Source organism: Aspergillus eucalypticola (genome assembly GCF_003184535.1).
Source record: "Aspergillus eucalypticola CBS 122712 chromosome Unknown BO83scaffold_18, whole genome shotgun sequence".
In the NCBI taxonomy this organism is placed as follows: domain Eukaryota; kingdom Fungi; phylum Ascomycota; class Eurotiomycetes; order Eurotiales; family Aspergillaceae; genus Aspergillus; species Aspergillus eucalypticola.
The window spans coordinates 173,186-191,192 of record NW_020290292.1 but is presented as its reverse complement, the minus strand read 5'-3'; the positions used below and the strand labels follow the sequence as shown (position 1 = coordinate 191,192).

Below are 18,007 nucleotides of genomic sequence, written 5' to 3'. Positions count from 1 at the left end.
ATTCTGTTATTCTACATGGACTGGTGTGAATTAAACAGACATTAAAGACAGATATCTTGTTCAACTCTTATATGTAGTGTAGTATTGGAGAATCCAGTTCGAAGAGAGGTAGGTAGGTGATGGATAATAGTAAAAGGGCTATAGATACATATTCATGGCTTCCAAGTAGAAGAGGAAATGAAAAGATAAAAATGGGTGGGGTAGTAACCGAACAAGCTCCTCGGAAAAAAAGGGAAAAGGAAATATCAATCGATCAACCAGTCGAAAAGGACTGTATCGTACAGCTGAAATACAAGGCAACCAAGAGGGGCATACAAATACATCCACCATCCATACCGCACTGCGAGATGGACGGGCTATACAGGGGGGGATCTTTCATGTCATTTGGGAGGAAATAAGCATGATTGACGAAGAAAGAAGGGAGTGTAATCCAAGGTCAAGATATGCAAGCTTAGACCTCCACACGGGTGGGGATCTTGACCTGGCCCTTCTTCCGGTCGTAGCTGGGGACACCGTATCTGCGACCAGGAGCGCGAGCGTTGCGACCATCCTTGCCGGTGGTTTCCTGGCTGACGACAACGTCGTTGATACGGAACTCGAAGCGAGAATCCTCGGGCCGCACACGCTGCGTCTGCTTCTCCTTACGCTCCTGGGCGAGACGCTTGCGCTCCTGATCGGCAGCGTCTTGCGTCCTGAGGCGAGCCTTGTAGAGCTTGGGGTGTTGGCGAATCTCATTCGGTACCTCATTTATGTCACGGGTACTTGTGACCATGTGCGGGTGCGGAATACGCACGTCCGCCGCCTGGAGGACCTGATGCTCTTCATCGCCTTTGCCGACGAGCTCGATGCGCGAGGGGTTCTGAGTAACCCGGCTGATGGCCTCAGAGGGATTAGCAACATCCTTGGCAAGCTGCTCGTGTTCTAAAGCCGGGGCAGCGGAGAAGACACGGCCAGCGTCAACACGGTTGAATTGGCGGGACTCAGAGACGGGATAGAAGATTTGAGGGTTGGTGAGGCGGTGGACGGGCAGGTCGTTGATTTCTTCATGGGCCTGCTCGGGAGGCGTTACGGGAATCATTTCATGAATGGCACGAGCGTAGGGCACAGCCAAGGGTTTACCCTGAAACAACAAGTCTGTTAGTTGTGTTTGACCAAAGTACAGGCAGCATGATCAGAGCTTGTGATAGTAATAACAACAAGAGAGAAACGGTGTATATCAGAAAAAATAGGCGTTGTAACCATTCCCAGTCAACTGGGTCATAAAGACTAATCGAATTTATAATTTTTCTCATCATTGCACACCGCGGGTATGTCCGCTTTGAAAGGTAGAAGGGTAGGAGGGGTAACGCATTGGTGATGACTTGGAAGGATCTGTAAACATACCTGTTTCTCCATCCGCTTTTCTAACTCGACCAGCCGGACTACAGCAGCGACTCTCCTCATGTCGACCTTCAGCTCGACACTGACAGCACGCACACTCTTTTTATTTATTACTACCCGGTTGTAAATCTCCGTCCGCAGCTCCTCACTGAGGATGCTCTCTGAGCGGTAGGCAGGATTGGCTGGGAAAATTCTGTTCTCAACAACCGGCGAATCCTTGAGTTTGGGATTGGTCCGAATGAGGTAGTTTGTTGAGCCTGGAGTATGGGTTCTCAACTTAGCTGCGTCGGTGTTGAGCCACGTAAACATCTCTCTGCGACGCCTAGTAGTTTGAGGGGCCGGCGTGGACGAGAATGACCGACACGAACGCCATGACTCTTGTGATGAGGGGCATGTGGTAGCTAGCCTGGGAAGACATGTGGAGGAGGATGAGGTAGATGATGTGGAAAGGTAAGGGAGGAGAGTGTTAGAGACGACCGAGTTCTGTATTCGGGGCGCCATGGTTGTTTAAGGGGACAGGGGGTGAGTGGGTAAGAGTACAAGGATCTCCGACGTCAATGGACCAGATTCCGAGTAGAAGCAATCCAATTGACAAGGTAGGGAGTTTAGTGGAGGAGGGGAAGGAGGAAGGTGGATGATATGGAGGTTCGAGATGGAAAGAAAGGCACGAACTCGACGGAAGAAAAGGAAGAAACTTTTCGGCGCGGTGGTGGTCACGTGAAGCTACCGGTGGTGCGGCGCTTGGCCCGATTGGGGAGGAAGCTCTGGACGGTCCCGCCAGCAATTCTCACTATTCGGCTTCGGCTTCATTCCCCACGGGCTCCCAACAGGAACTACGAACATTCTCCCTCCAGGTTTATGACTGTCAAACGTTCTAAAGTGAATGACCGGTGCAATTCCATTGTTGAAGCTGGTACATGTAGAGCAATTTCCCGCGAAGTTAAAAGAAGGGAAGCAAATTCAACATGCCTCTTTTCCAGGGTAAATTCCCGCTCATCAACAGATCCCCCCCCGGCAAAGGGAACAAATAGAAGAATCAAGACTAGCAAAGGTGACGAAGAAATAAATAGGGTAGTAATAGCCTCCATGACTCCCATGTAACCCAAGCAATGACGGAAGAGCAACAACGCTGCAAAACACGATGCGAATAAGGGACGAACAATGCGCTACAATCCCAGGCGGCCAGCAGCAGCCAACACATGCCTTGGGATACACCCCTTGCCCAATGATCAGAGTAAGACAGATAGATGACGTCCCAGAAATGTATCTCAAGTGTATAGGTACCCAGGTAAACGCCCCGCACAATGATTAGCTGTTGTCCAGATGAAGGCTGCAAACAATGTATCACAACACGGGAGGGTGGTCGGTAGCTCAAACAAGATCCAGTACAAAGGATTTCCCTCCGGGATTCCCGTGATTTCTGGCTTTCTGGTCTCGGCCAACGCATCCTTCTCCCATCCTGCGTGATTGAGGGGGTCAAACGAAGGGCTGAAAGGTTTAATCAAGCAAAACGATCGGCAATTTCCCACATGTAGACAATAGCACGCACAGAAGAATGAAGAAGAACGGACAGGCAATCGAAGCCCCACCCCCCGCCCTCTCAATAGGGAGGAAAGGCAGAGAAAGCAACTATTAGGAAAACATCTGAATAGATAACGCAACAACACGGCACAGGGTATGAAGGTAGTGCAAACATGACGACAGGGCAAGTGAAACAAGCGAAGTTGGCAATGAAAATCCACACGGGCTCCTGGACGTATTAAAGAGAAACCCATACGCGCACAAATGCAATGTCTCCCACCCAAGAAAAGAAAAAAAAAAACAACAAACACGACATGTATAGTAACAGCGCCCCTGATCCCATGCTATCGGAGTGCACAGCAAACGAATGGAATACAATCATAGAAAGCAAAGCTGAAAAAGCGAGAGCCCCGTGGTCCTTACTCCCAGGAGGAAGGCGAGCCTCCAAATGCTGATCTAGCTCATGAAATAGAAACAATAACAACCCCCAATGCGCCAGGTAGCCCAGTGATCATCAAGCATGTCGGACATTATCTCCACAGAAACGTGCACCTTCCTACCGACCCATCATATAATCCGGATAGTAGGAATTGTAGCCACCCACATTGGGTCCCGAAGCTCCGCCGGTGAGCTGAGGTGGCGGGGACACCATTGCGTTCATCGGATTTGTCCGAATTCCAAGTCCCGAATTGGCATTGAAAGTACCGTTGTTGGGCAATGGTGCATTTGGACTCCCGGAGGGATGCATGGCACCGTTGTTCCTAACTGCCACGGGCGGGACCAAGCCTGGAGGCGCAGACAGGCCCGGTGGCGGTCCACTGACCGTCGAAAACATGTGGTTATGCATTCCACCGAGACTACTACCCCCAGGCACACCACCTTGAGAGGCCATGGCATTAGACGCGCTCATGGAGCCGGGCTGTCCTGATCGGACCCCGAGAGGGTTCTTCGAGAAGCTTAGACGGATGCCGGTCTTGATGCTGTTGGACAACTTCACGCCATACAACTCGTTCAGGGCTTTGCCAGCGGTGCCCACGTCGTCAAATTCCACGAAGCACATCGGCCCATTCTGTTTGTTTCGAAAGCACAAACGCTTGTATCCACGCTGCTTAGAGAACAGAGCCTTCAGCTCTTCCTCGGAGGTATCGGGGGGTAAGTTCCCCACGTATAATGTATTGCACGGAGGGTTCATGTCGTTCGGATTGGCTGCAGGGAGACTATGACGAGGTACATGCGGATTACCATAAGGGAACACATGGCCCGTCCCGATGTTATTGTTCATCGGTTGGGGAAAGGTCGATGGAGGGTTTGGAACGCCGACGTGCGCGTTTCCTCCTTGGTTGTAATTCGGTAGTGGAGGGGAATTGAGATTGCCAGCCAAAGACATGTTGGCAAACTGGTTACCTAAAATCTGAGGGTTCGTGGAACGTCGAGGGACAGAGACAGAAGACGAATGCCCGTTTTCGGCATAGCCCACGGGATCCTTGAGCAGCTCTCCAGTGTCTTCATCAATATCCTGATCAATCATCGATTTGCCACTGACTCGCGGGAGCTCGGGAACGCCGTTGCCGATCGGGGACTGGGGGGAGAAGAGACTATGGAGACGGGAGCCAGGTTCAGATGGGGGCAGGGTATCACCAGAGGTAGCAGTGGTCGCGTTTAGCTTCTCCAAAGTCTGGAAAGTCCCGTTGAAGCGCGACGACTGTCGCGGTAAACCTCCATTAACATGTCCCAGTAAGCCCCGAGTCGCGGTGTGGTCAATCGTGTTTCGTCTGGGCACCAAGGAGGAACCAACTGAGCCGTAAAACATTTCCACAATCATGGTGGCGTCGTTCTTCGAATTCGGTTTGCCGTCGAGAAGTGCTCGTGCCTCTTCCGCAGCAGCCAGGGTGCTGAAGCGCGCGACCGCACACAAGTATCCGTTGTCCTCCGGAGCGTCGGAAGGCACGAAGTCGGCATCCACAAAATCTTTGGCAAAGAGGAGCATGCTGCGCAGAGCATCGCGACTGGTGTTGCGCGGTAGTTTGCGCATAAGGATTGCGCCGCCACCTGTTCCATTTGTCGGTCGGATAAAGCCATTCAGGCCCTGCGCCGACCGATCCGAGTCGCCCAGACGCATAGCAGATGAGGAAACGTTGTCAAAAGTGGAAGAGGGGCCGATAGGGGAGAAAGGGTAGGTAAACGAAGGACCTAACGAAGTTGGTGCCTGCGATGCGGGCGTATTGTACACGTCGGTCGACATCGCATTCTGGGCCGTCGCGGGCGCTTGAGAGGCCGAAAGCGGCTGGTGGGTAGGCGACGCGCCCGAAGAGACCGAGGGCGTGCGCTGAGTAGTGCTGTAGGAGCCTGGACTCGTACGGGTTGACTGATTCGAACTGCCACTCATGCCTCACGGACCGAAATTCTAAAAGCGTCTGACTCGATTGATTAACCCCACGAGCGGACGGGAGCACGGGCTCCTCCAAGAAGGTAAGGGAGTGCGGGAGGCAACCGGATGACAGATGGGACAGAGGCTGGAGGGGCTCAGCCAGAGGAGTGTCAGGAACAAGTGGAAAATGTAAAATGTTAAATCAACCAGATTATAGAATCAGAATTCTGACGCAATCTCGTTGGGAGGAAGCAAAAGTGCGATGGATCAACACGCGCAATTGCACTCGCGGTATGCGTGTTTAAGGAGGTAAGGATGCGACGGACCGAGTGTCCGAGGGAAAGACAAGAAGTAGGCCACACACGATGGGAATGGAAGAAGGAAAAATGAATTGATAATCAAATGCAAAAGGAATGATTATGCGACTCAGAAATAAAATGTAAATCGTACAGGCAGAAGTTGGGAAGGTAGAGGTAGAGGTAGAATAGGGGAGGATGGAAGACGCGAACGGGAACGGAAAGGGAAGATGGCGAAGGATTGGGGGGGGGGAGTAGGAGGAGAAAGTTGGGGGAGGGTGGGTGAGGAAGAAGGGAAGAGGAAGAAGAAAGAGCGGAAGGGAAGGACGGCGACGACCAAGACCGTTCGGGGGAAGGATAAAGTTAGATTGGGTTAAGTTTTGGGGGGGTGAGGAGGAGGAGGGAGGGAGGGAGGAGGGGGGGAGGGAGAGAGATTGGTAGCAAGTCAAGTAGTAAGTAGTGTTAGTGGGTTTAGTGAGTGTGAGTGGTGGGAAGGGAATGAGTGGGTGGTGGGAAGAAAGAGGGAGGGGGAGGCGCGTTAAGTAAGTGCCGTAGGCAGTCGTTGGTAGAATGCGTGGTGGTAGTGGTTTAGTTCGTGGTGTAGTGCAGTAGTACTTGTTTAGTGGTAGAGGACTCAAATGTAATCAATCAAATCAATGTCCAAATGGTTTTGTAGTAGTAGTACCCGCGAATCCGTTAATCAAAGGGGATCGATATGTTTTCTGACTGTAGTAATCAATGAAGAAAGAAATCGATAGATCGATTTCTTAGGTGGATGATTGTATGGAATGGATAGATGATGACGATGATGACGATGAAGATGGGGGAGAGAGAGGGAGATGGAAAAGAGAATGAGAAGAAGAAAGAGGAAGAGGAAAGGCTGCCGTACAATCGGCGTAAGGAACCGTAGGAACTGAAACTGGAAATGGAGAGAAAGGATCCGGCGAAATGGGTAGTAGTGTATCTATGGAGTAGATAGTAGTAAGTACGTGGGAGTAGTTATCTGGTAGTACTGCGTACACAGAATAATCCTAATAATGCGAATAAAAAAAATAAAAATAAAAATAAAAAAAAAAGAAGGGAAATTAATAAAAAAACTACCACTAACTAATAATAAGGTGAAGAAAAAGATGAATGAACGTCAAGTTCCGGAACGGTCTTTTTTACATTTAGGGAGTGGACTGGCCGGTCCTTTTGGACTTTTAGGGGGGGAAGAGAATACTAGGAAACCGAGTAAAGTTGAAGGGGGCGAAAGAGGGAAGGAAACCAAAGCGTCAGAGAGAGAGAGAGAGAGAGAAAGCAAGTTGACTGAGGACGGCCGACCGACCGTCTTCTGTCTCGTCTGGTCTGGTCCACGGATCGAGACTGGCTCCGTTCCATGAAGCGATGGCCAGTCGGGAGTCCCTTGGGGCCTGTCGACTAATCCCCGAACTAGAACGGGTCCAAAAAGGAAAAAAGTGACTAAGATGCGCCGTCCAACGAGCGCTTGCAGCTGAAGCGCGACCCGGCAGTTTAAGATGACACGACGCGCTATCAATGGAGTGCCAGCCGATCCCGTGCTGATGCTTGCTTTGGCGTGCTTTGGAGATCTGTCCGGTGGCCGTGTGTGCCTGGAAAGTTGTACTTCATCCATGCATCGATCAACCAACTTCTGTTTAGTTAGATCCAAATTCACATGGTTTTGCTGTTGTCGAACGATTAATTCACCTGTTTCTATCTAGGTGTCATTGGGGATTATCTTCGCATCCAGACCATCCAGGAAGACCACCCGATTGCGGCAGTCCTTCACGCAAACAACCGAAACAAAGGAGGGAACAAGCATCCGGATGCGACATCACAGGTGCGTGTCCTGAACGCCCCAAGGCGCGTGGCAAATAGGGCAGAAGGAGCCCTCTCTCAAAGGCAGAGAGATTCACATTCAACGCAACATCCAATCTGCTTAAGTTCAATTGCCGAGGCCATAGTTAAAATACATTCATTCAATTTGGGGGCTTCTCAGGGAGACTCATGGTTGGATATTTAATCTAGATAGCAACAACTTTCACTTGTATATTACAATCGAACCACAAGGGTGCGGACAGTGATAAAGATGAACAACAACATCAACATCAAGAACCTACAGTAGTCATGAAGATCCAGATCCAGCTAGCATCTACCAACCTACGCATCTATCCGATTGTAGCAGTCAGCTCAAACGGCTGAGAATCGATTCCTATTCCCCCCAGTCGCTGGTGGGGTTTTCGCATTAATCCTCTCATACAGTTGGCCATCATCTCATGCCTGCACTTATGGGGCTATACTGCAGCCTTTCCCCTTCACCTCCCAGTCCTACCTCGAATAATACCACGAGTCGTAGTCCTCCTCTTTGACTCATGCCCCCCGAGATATATGACGAAGACCTTTCCCGTGTGATAAAGGCAAAATCATCCCAACCGTGTTTATAAGAACCCTATTTACCCTATCCACCTGATCACGGGGGAGGGGGGGGTTATCGCTCTGTACGACACAAAAGCCACCCCGCGGAGCATACCCATGGATGTCGAAGAGCCATCCTGCCTTACAGCCCGAAGCCTTCCTAGCTTACTGCACATAATCAAACAGAATCGAGCGATCCACTCCGAAGCCCACAATTACCGTTCGAATTAAAGTCCAGACTCGTACTTAGGTGTAAGGCTACAGATCTAGTCGTCTAGAGCACAATGTTTTTCTTCGCCCCAATGTGTTTGTCTCTGGGTACATGACGATGAACCTCCGAATTGCTTGCCCCCAAAAGGCTCATTGAGTGACTGCCTCGGCACCATGGACCATGGACGGAAGGTATAGGCGATGCTCTCAGCTGACTGTATGAAGGAAAAATAAAATAACAAAACTCATCATCACCGTGACAAAATCGATGGCAGATTCATAGGCGCAAATGCTTACCACCTTCTCTTCTTCTGCTGAAATCAAGACTCATTCTTATTATCTGCACAAATAGCGATTAGCGCGCATAGCAAGCTAGTCAGTTATCCTGGGTATTGGATAGTCAGAACCAAACCAGGATGTCCTTCCTGGGTGTTTTCTGGCTTCAAAACAAGCCAGTCAACCAATCACAATTTTGATCAGTCAGGCAAAACGCTTACGTCCAGCTGAGACGAAACCTCCCCATACAAGAGCTAATATGAGCCCACATGAGCGACGATAGGTACTATCATGTACCTCAAGAGGGATGAGTGGGAGAGGCGGGCCCTGGTGGTGTGGCTGCCAGAGATCCATGGGAAGGACAAACTCTGACGCTGATCTTCCCACCTGAAATTCCCTACGACAGCCAATCATCACGGTCCGTCAGACGTCTGGACTCGGGACTGGTGCGTTCTGTGCCTTGCCCGCAGAACGGGATTGGTCCATGACTGACCCTCATTGCGTGGGCAATGATTGGGATTTGGGACAATGAGAGAGAGGGGAACGGGAATCCTTTCAGGTGTCCAGTGGGTGCCGGGGATAAACGGGTATCTAGTAGTTAGGAAGACCAAGGCATGGTCCTATTTTTTTCTCTCCCCCTCATGTTTACTTCTCCCTAGTGGTTGCGGAGTACCATGTCTCCGTGTACCAGGTTGCCGCTCATCCCGGGATGGATGACGGCTGAGGGAGTGGCACCGATGACTCGGGATTTACAGGTATCATAGCAGGAGCATAGGACTAGATGCCAGCAACGCGCTAATTCACCTAGATGCCTATATGCAGGTTAGGTAATGTAGACGCCAGGTTTGCGGGAAGGGTGGGAAATTCATTTTTCCCCAAGTTCGACTCGTCGTTCTGATACGTGGATGTAAGTTAGACTGATAAGACGCGATAGATAGTACCTAAAGTACACACACCTCTTAAATTTCATCTACTTTCCTTCTGTCTGGGGATTCTGAATATCTCATCACATTCTCATTCACCGAAACTGAAGACGTGCATCAAGGATCAAAGGCCCTTTCATTGTCGCAGATGTGGTTGGCTCGGATTGGGCGATCTGGGCGTTGCTTCATGACAGTGCTGATCTAACGGAAAAGCCAAGTGGTGATGCCTGCATGGTCACCTGCCAGCCTTGAGCGCAAGGGAGCAGTCATGCAGTGATGCACAAAGTACGAAGTCGCTCGCGACTTTCTGCTCCCCCCTGTCCTTATTAACTAAGCAAGATAATGAATGATTTGATCATATTGAGCCCGCTGTTGCTCAGTAAAAAGGAACACATAAGAGATGTGTATTCAGGCGTCTCCATAGATTTACCAGACTGCATCTGGAAGTTTCAACACGACCGTAGCATAGAAATGTTGCCCTCTTTCTCTGCCTCTGTTTCCGCCTCGCAGATGGAAACCCTGACTGATCCCGGAGGTGGCTTTTAGCATTATTTTAGCAGGCTCAAGGAACGTATGCCTGCCCATGCAGCGCGGAAACCTCATCCCTGCCAGTCATAATCGCCATACCTAATATGAGGCATCTGGCTGCACGTTGGAACGCTTATACCGAAAGAAAGGGGGAACAGAGGCCTGATAAAACGTATATTGTATATCACACAAGCACAGAGGCCTCAGGCAGCACGTAATCGACTCACATAATGTACATAAATTCTCGACCCATAAATCAATTCCAGGAGAATAGCTCTCAGTAAACGCCATGAGAAATGCCAGTAGCATGATATTGAAGAGAAAAAAAGAAAAAAAAGTTCTTCCACTCCGGAAAAGCCCTCATCAACGTCCCCGAAAATGACAGTATTCGCCTCGCCCTATCCGAGCAACGGAAGCTCGAAGGTGAGTGCACCGTGCAAGTATACAGATGTCGAAGTGAGCAGATATCCACGCCTCAGTTTTTCACATTCTTGCTTTCTTTCACAATCCCGGCCTGTAGTAGATACCGAATATTAGTCAATCAATGTCGTAACCCAGGTCCATATCCCCTTCCTACTAGCGGACATGCTTGTTATCCAGTGGCAGGCAACGTACGAGGTTTAGTAACTTCCAAGCGCCATCACTGGGCTGTGCGCCAACACCGATCCAGTACTTGGCTCGAGATCGATCAAGCGAAATCTCCTTGTATGCTTTGGCGGTGCGGGCCTCCTTCTCGGACAGGTTCGTAGGGCGCTGCGGAATAGGGTTGAAGGTACCGATAACTTCAAGAGGTTTCGAGTCGCGAGCCGACCTGTAGAATATATCCCCATTAGCATTGGATCTCATACTCCTCTTAGAACACTCCCAGTGAGTCGCTCGCGGAACGCGATATACTGATCCCCGGGGTCCATAAAAAATTTACCTACCGTGCCTGAGCAACAACGATGTTGTAGAACGGCTGGTGCCGGTTTCCAAAGCGGGAGAGGCGAATGCGAACGACCATCTTGACGGGCGATTTCTGCAATTGGGAAGCAAAAATAAGATGAACGACTGCACAGCAAAAGGGCAACTTGATCAAGCTCAAGCAGGCCAGAGTCTCCGACTCCGCGGCAGTTTCCAGCCTGGTCGGGAGATCTATCGGGCCGAGACTGCGGAATTCGGATTAGCGTCGGTCAGTGGGGAGGGCCCGATAACAATGATGCAATGGCAATTCCGATCACTTTAAAGAATCGCTCCTCCTAGCAATATTTCCTACACTTATCCATTGCATTGAGTATATCGGAGTGCTGCTGCATAGTCTTCACGCTCAACCTTGCACTTAAAAGGCATCATTGTATGTTCCGTGCCGCACTCCCCAGGCGGAACCCTATCCCCGCATTATTTCGATACTATAGTAGATCCGCCAAGATGTCGTTGAAGGTGTGCAATGACTTCACTATTTCCGCTGAAGAGGGAGAGTACCTCATACTCACGAGGAATATCCCAAACAGGCCATCTCCTCAAAAGATGCCGCATCTCTCGATAAAGATCTCATGGAAATAGGTGGCTGGTCTTTGGACCAGTTAATGGAACTAGCGGGCCTCTCTGTCTCTCAAGCCGGTGAGAATGCGACACCTTCCAGCAACACTGTGTATAACCAGGTACTCTGACATATCAGTCTACCGCATTCATCCACCAAGCTCGGGTAAGGATGTTTTAGTTATCTGCGGCCCAGGAAACAACGGTAGGCCTCGAACGACCCTCCATTTCTATCAGTCACAGAACAAACAACGATTCTAACCTCCTCTCAGGCGGCGATGGCCTAGTAGCCGCACGCCATCTAGCTCACTATGGGTACAAGCCCTCAGTTTACTATCCAAAGCAGGGCAAGAACGAGCTCTACCAGGTAAGCTCTCAGTAATCGCCGCACACGCAAACATACATATATGCTACACACATTACTCTCCAGCCATACACCCCAGCCTACTAACCTCCTCAAACAATACAGCGACTCAAAACGCAACTCGAGAACCTCTCCGTCCCATTCATCTCCGACCTCCCTGTAGCCATCAAATCCGCCGACTTCCTCGTCGACGCCATCTTCGGCTTCTCATTCGGCGGACCCCTCCGCGAACCCTTCCCAACCATCATCTCCCAAATCGAAACAGCCAGTATCCCCGTTCTGAGCGTCGATGCGCCCAGCTCCTGGGACATTGAGAGCGGGCCACCCAAGGAAGGCCCGGGATCGAAGTTCATGCCGGAGGCGCTCATTAGTCTGACTGCGCCGAAGCCGTGCGTGAAGTATTATAAGGGACGGCATTTCCTGGGTGGACGGTTCTTGACGAAGAGTATTGCGGATAAGTATAAATTGGATCTGCCGGAGTATCCAGGTATCGAGCAGATTGTCGAGGTGGGGGTTGATGCTGAGGGAAAGCTTTGAGGGCTGGAGTGGGTAAATGATGAATCAAATGGCCTATCTGCAAGGCTTAGGTACATAGTAGATGAAGGTCAGATTAAATTACGAGTTTACATTGTTGTTACATCATATGCGTAGCGCTATAGGACACCTAATATTAGCGATGAATATCTTGAGAATATGTCCAATATGGAATTCATGCAGTGTAGTGTGTATCGCTATCGTGAACTAGAGATGTATACGTGCTATAGACAGCACTTGTGAAGCAGAACACAGACGCTCCATGAGGTATGATTAGACCCGGGCCTTAACATGCTATACCTTCATGATAACGACTCCCTAATCTCGCCTATGATACCCTTAATTCTTGGTTCTTTACCAAGGCCCGAGCTTGAAATCTTCTTCAAAACATCTCCAACATCGTACACTTCCTTTGCCGCAGTCCTGACTTCTTCCCCTAGTCCCTTGACCAAAGTTCCTAGAGCCACAAGACCGCGGTAGACTGCTTCAGAATCCTTTTCACCGGTAATCATTGTCGTTAGCTCGCTAAGAAGGACCAGAGCCTGTTCCGATGACTCAGGCATCGATTCTCTGCCCGCAGAGGTGAGGTAAACGGCAAAGTTGATGTAGAGGGTTGTAATGGCAATGGTGAGATTTCGGTTCGGCGTCGTCCCACTATTTGTTAAAGCGGACTTGACGCCGCTCAGGATTTGCTCAAACCTGCTAGTGGCAAGGTCACGTCCCGCGTCCGTTTCGAAAAGGTTGGCGAGCATGCGTATTGACAGCATCGCATTATTAACATTGAATGGTGAGTCAAACACCCCACTAGACTGGATGCCTGAGATGAGATCCTTGCCATCGTAATCGGCCGTGGCAGTCACGGGAGTGGCAGCGGCGGACAAACGGAGAAGATCAAGACCCGGCAGTCTGCTTGCGACAGGCCAGACGGTTGCAACCTTGTACAATAAAACAACACCAGCCTCCACTGCCGGAGACTGCTCGACATTGGAAGACTCCAACTGACCACACAGGGTTGCCACCGTCTCCAACTCCGAAGGGCTGAGCGACAACTCTTTCGATCCGGAGGATATGACGTGTTGGTTCAGCTCTTGCAACTTCTTGGCGATCAATTTGAGGTTGGCAGATTTGATGGAAAGATAAGTCTTTTGCGGAAGGACCTTCGGTCGAGCCTCCGGAGCAGGAGGTGACTGCGCATCTTCGGGACGATAACGCCTCTCTTGACCCCAAGGATCGGCCCCCGCAGGCGTCGGACCCTGTGAGGTCTGCCCAAGTGTTGCACCTTGCGTATTTTGAACGATGAATTGAGCGACTTGATCAAGGTAGTTCATCGACAATTCGTTGTCCTGAATGAACTTGGTCGCAGCCTCGTACGGGTTTTGAGAGACGTTGTATGGCAATTTGAGGGGAGGTTTACCGTCTTCCACGTCAACGTCGAAGACATAGTCGTAGTCTTGACCCAGATACTCCGTTTTCCTTCCACTGCTGGCAGCGGAATCAACTACCGTACCAACTGCAACCCATTCCCGTGATGCCGCTGACCAAGTGTGAGCAGTAACGCTACCATCGTCCTCACGGATCATCTGCACCTGCCCGTCCTTGGTTCCCGATTTCTGCCTGAGAAATTCCGTACCCGGAAGCTGATCTTTGTTGATCTTACCAACCTGCTGCTCGGGAATTGCCGACTCCTTGACAGTCTTTTCGAACTGTTGTACTACTTCTGCGCTTGCCACGCGTTCCTGGCTTCTGCTAAACACGCGTGTGATGCGGTCACTGGCTCCTGTGACAATGTCGCCGGTCTCCTTGCATACCGCAACGCTCCAGACAGAGATCGCAGGGTGCGTGATCGTCTGTACGCACTGCGTACCATCCCAGATCCTCACCGTCCGATCTTCTCCAGAACTGACCAACTCACCCGAGGGCAAAGCGGCCAGCGAATAAATAAAGCTCTCGTGGCCATGCACCTCCCCGACGAGTTGGCCTTGTATGGTAAAGAGACGAATCACTCCATCGTTGCTCGCCGAAGCAAAGTGTGCGCCAGTGGGGTTAGAGGCGGGAACCTTGCAAAGAGCTCTCACAACGTCCTGGGAATCTTTGATCGTTCTCAACAGAGTGCCGGAGGTGTTGAAAATGCGTATCATTTTATCCGCGCAGCCTGGAGAGTTGTAAGCATATGCATGGAATGATCCATCCGTCATATATGCAGGGGTACGGCGCGCGCTTACCTGTGATGACAGTATCCTTGTCATAAGCAAGCACCGTCCAAACACTTCCTTGATGACCCTCCAGCACGACATCGGTTTCCCATTTACCCACCTTCCATAGCCTAGCTGTCGAGTCCCAGCTTCCACTGACTACCCATCCGCCATCATGTGACACATCCAGCGCACAGACATTATGTGTATGGCCCAAGAGCATAGCATCCGCGTTATCATCGGCAGCTTTGCCTGGTTGTCTGGCTTCAATGATAGTGTCTTGACCACCAGAGAGGACAAGTCCATCAGGAAACTGGGGGGTAGGTGGATAGTATGCCAAAGCGTTGATGAAGGCCTGGCCGTGAGAGGTGATGGTGTAGTCATATGCCGGAGGTGGGGTAGAGACTAGTTTCCAGAGTCGGACTGTTGCATCTCGGGACGCCGAGAATATAGCATTGGGATTCGGAAAGGCCACGGCGCGAACCTGAGAGTGAGAGAAAGAGGCGTCAGTGGGCGACAATGGAGGGTTGCAAGGTGAAAGGTGGCCAGCGTTAACAGCCGGGACGTTCTTACATCATCGCCGTGGCCCTCCAGAGAAGCGGAGATCTTGAACTCAGGCATACATAGACCAGTGGAGAGAATTAGGGAAATATAGATCCCAGTAGAAAGGGTTGAGGATGAAGAGGGGGAACTGGCAAGAGCCAAAAGGATGAAATGGAGGCACCAAAGATGGCCGGGAGGGTTTCAAGGCACCTTTGGGAAGAGAGGGAGGGGGGGAGTTCCTGCTTAGTAGTACTAGTTGACCTGGAGTACCTGAGGAGCTGCTGCTTAGAGACTAAAGGGAGGGCCATGGGACCATCTGGGGCAATCACGTGGGCGGTGGCTCGCCAGTGTATTCGCCGGGAAGAAGTTGCTAGAATCCAAGTCTTGATAAGCCATGTTACTAAGTAACTATTAGCTAGTTAGTACTATCGGATTGGGAATGGAGCTATACCCTGGCTTGACTGGGTACTCGACTAGTGGCCATTCTGCATTCACTACTAGTCTTAGTTTGCATTGGGTTTCCATAAGGAACAAATGCTGATTTTCATCCTGAACTCCATACCACCATTTCTTACGAAGATGCCCTGAAATGGCACTCCTCACTCAGGGACCACATCGCATGTTAGTAGTGCAATACCAGTAGGGTCAATGAAAGTGCATGATTCCGTATGCCATTGTTCTGGACCTAACACACTTCTGTGCGTCGTTGTAGTATCAAACTATCGAAGTCCATGAATGCATCCAGATTGCCTATTTGGGAACAGATTAGGGACATTTACCCCTCACGTGCCGTTTGACACTAGTCCCCGATAGGCTTAGGGCAGCTAACGGCCCGGCGACGATTCGCGTGAATATCAAAAAGAAAGTCCCAAACTTCCCCCCAACCAGCTTCATCTCCATCGTGCTCGTTATTCTGGGCTTGAGTCCCTCTCCACCGTGTCTGTAAAAACGCCGGTGGCTCATACATCTGTTCGAGGGTTCCGTTTAGACTGGGAGACCCGACTTCTCTACCTAATTCCTTGTCCTGCCTTTCCTTTTTTCCACCTCCAATCATTCTAGAACGACCCCGCTACCTCGGGCTGATTGATGACTTGACGAGACTGACGAATTTCCTTGTGTACTTCTACGCTGTGTTCATCTCTCGTGTCTTCTCTTTCACTACTACTCTGCGCTTCATCTGCGACAGTTCAGAGACTGTTTCTTTCAGTCTCAACTGAACACCTTATCGTCACTTCATCTAACGGCCACTACTATCGCATGCGACACCCATCACATTGCAATTGACTCTGTACATTACCTCAAGTGAAGCTTATATACAATGGCGTCAGGTGCGGTGGATACAGTGGCCCATTCTTCAAAGCAATTGGCTATTGACACATTCCAGACATTCCCAAAGTTGTGCCGTTGACCTGCCACGGACACTCACGTCCCGTGCCGCACATCAACTTCTCATCCACCGTCGAGGATGATCAATACTACCTAATCTCTGCCTGCAAAGGTGAAAATCCTCAGAATCATGGCTAAGATTCCCGTGCTGACATCTACCAGACAACAATCCCATGTTGCGAGATGGCATAACAGGTGACTGGTGCGTGTTCCCCGCATTGAATACTCCGCACACCGCACATGCTTACCATCAATGTCATTTAGGATTGGAACCTTCCTCGGCCACAAGGGCGCAGTATGGCAAGCCCGGCTCTCGACAGATGCGAATCTGGCAGCAACCGCAGCTGCGGACTTTTCCGCGTGAGTACCTACCTACCCACTTCCAACGCACGTCGCCGTCGCATCTCACTAACCTGTCATTTTCCTTCCCATACAACAGTAAAATCTGGGACACTCACACCGGCGAATGCAAACACACCCTCCAGCACTCGCACATCTGTCGCGCAGTAGCGTTCCCAATCCAGCCTTCCCCCCAGGTCGTCGCAACAGGTGGCTTCGAGAAGAAGCTTCGCATCTTCGACCTCACTCGCAGTGGGGGCAGTAACAGCTCCTCACCGACGAGTGCCACCCCCAACACCGACGCCAGCCCTTCCGCAGTAACAAGCTACGAGATTGGCCCCGGCGTTCACGGCGGAACCATCAAATCGATCGTTTGGAACCAGGACTACAACATCCTCACGACCGCCGCGGAAGACCGCAAGATCAGATGGTGGGATCTTCGCTCGCGCCACCCCGTCGTTGAATACGCCGTGGAAGGTACCATCGGAAGCTGCGAACTGAACTCTCTCGCCGTCAGACCCAACGACGCCGGAATTCTTACCGTCGCGGCCGGCAGATCCGTCTATCTCTTCGACGGCCTAAGCCCCGGTCGTCTCCTGAAGAAGATCGATTTCCGCTACGAGGTTGCCAGCGCAGCAGTCAACAATGAAACAAGCAGACTGGTCACGGGTAGTGCCGAGGATACCTGGGCGAGAGTATACGACGTCCGCACGGAGGAAGAACTGGGTACGTTCCATTCCCCACCCTTTAAAACCCCCTATCATCCATCACCGTTCACTTTGATGTGGCTAACAATCCACTCGCAGAGGTCCAAAAAGGTCACCACGGTCCGATCTGGTCCGTCAGTTTCTCGCCTGACGGCAAACTCTACGGTACAGGAAGCGAGGATGGAACGATCAAGTTGTGGAAGGCTTGCAGGGAGCCGTATGGTCTCTGGCGGTGATGGACCGATAGAGCGGGAAGCCATCTACTCACATATTGAGATGTACAAAAAAAGAAAAAAGAAAAAAGACAAATAACACGAACGCGATCCTTCCCACTTGCCGAGCTGTGGTGGCATGGATCTGCTTATACACTACGCAACTGCGGGCGCCACGCATATTACCTTGATGTAGATATTCGGAATATAGACACCATGGCTATGTTGTTATACCCGCAGCGATTAACTAGCGATATGCCATATTTATGGTATGGTCATCTGCATACCTTCGGAT

The 18,007-nt window shown here is 50.7% G+C and overlaps 7 protein-coding genes across 7 annotated transcripts; 2 read left to right on the top strand and 5 right to left on the bottom strand.

Annotated features, from left to right (window-relative positions):
* Positions 1–86: 86 nt before the first annotated feature.
* On the bottom strand, positions 87–2,020 carry BO83DRAFT_418478 (mitochondrial 37S ribosomal protein mS45). Its single transcript, XM_025534818.1, has 2 exons — positions 1,384–2,020; positions 87–1,120 (listed from the first exon to the last, which is right to left on the bottom strand). Exons 1-2 carry the CDS (start codon positions 1,879–1,881, stop codon positions 452–454), a joined length of 1,167 nt encoding a protein of 388 aa, XP_025386368.1. The 5' UTR covers positions 1,882–2,020; the 3' UTR covers positions 87–451.
* Positions 2,021–2,564: 544 nt separating this feature from the next.
* On the bottom strand, positions 2,565–3,306 carry BO83DRAFT_68768 (uncharacterized protein). Its single transcript, XM_025537531.1, has one exon. It carries the CDS (start codon positions 3,153–3,155, stop codon positions 2,649–2,651), a length of 507 nt encoding a protein of 168 aa, XP_025386367.1. The 5' UTR covers positions 3,156–3,306; the 3' UTR covers positions 2,565–2,648.
* BO83DRAFT_68767 (RNA binding protein) lies at positions 3,307–5,428 on the bottom strand. Its single transcript, XM_025537530.1, has one exon. It carries the CDS (start codon positions 5,285–5,287, stop codon positions 3,458–3,460), a length of 1,830 nt encoding a protein of 609 aa, XP_025386366.1. The 5' UTR covers positions 5,288–5,428; the 3' UTR covers positions 3,307–3,457.
* Positions 5,429–10,385: 4,957 nt separating this feature from the next.
* On the bottom strand, positions 10,386–10,987 carry BO83DRAFT_341178 (mitochondrial 37S ribosomal protein bS16m). Its single transcript, XM_025528615.1, has 2 exons — positions 10,844–10,987; positions 10,386–10,728 (listed from the first exon to the last, which is right to left on the bottom strand). The coding sequence occupies exons 1-2, from the start codon at positions 10,918–10,920 to the stop codon at positions 10,494–10,496; spliced, it is 312 nt and encodes a 103-aa protein (XP_025386365.1). The 5' UTR covers positions 10,921–10,987; the 3' UTR covers positions 10,386–10,493.
* Positions 10,988–11,140: 153 nt separating this feature from the next.
* BO83DRAFT_364118 (NADHX epimerase) lies at positions 11,141–12,419 on the top strand. Its single transcript, XM_025529601.1, has 5 exons — positions 11,141–11,336; positions 11,408–11,516; positions 11,575–11,640; positions 11,708–11,802; positions 11,905–12,419. The coding sequence occupies exons 1-5, from the start codon at positions 11,253–11,255 to the stop codon at positions 12,334–12,336; spliced, it is 786 nt and encodes a 261-aa protein (XP_025386364.1). The 5' UTR covers positions 11,141–11,252; the 3' UTR covers positions 12,337–12,419.
* Positions 12,420–12,482: 63 nt separating this feature from the next.
* Positions 12,483–15,236, bottom strand: BO83DRAFT_379803 (WD repeat PLAP family protein). The gene is made up of 3 exons (XM_025531595.1): positions 15,099–15,236; positions 14,556–15,009; positions 12,483–14,485 (listed from the first exon to the last, which is right to left on the bottom strand). Exons 1-3 carry the CDS (start codon positions 15,144–15,146, stop codon positions 12,636–12,638), a joined length of 2,352 nt encoding a protein of 783 aa, XP_025386363.1. The 5' UTR covers positions 15,147–15,236; the 3' UTR covers positions 12,483–12,635.
* Positions 15,237–15,956: 720 nt separating this feature from the next.
* On the top strand, positions 15,957–18,007 carry BO83DRAFT_409409 (WD40 repeat domain-containing protein). Its single transcript, XM_025534130.1, has 6 exons — positions 15,957–16,396; positions 16,453–16,566; positions 16,617–16,656; positions 16,719–16,814; positions 16,894–17,519; positions 17,600–18,007. Exons 1-6 carry the CDS (start codon positions 16,387–16,389, stop codon positions 17,734–17,736), a joined length of 1,023 nt encoding a protein of 340 aa, XP_025386362.1. The 5' UTR covers positions 15,957–16,386; the 3' UTR covers positions 17,737–18,007.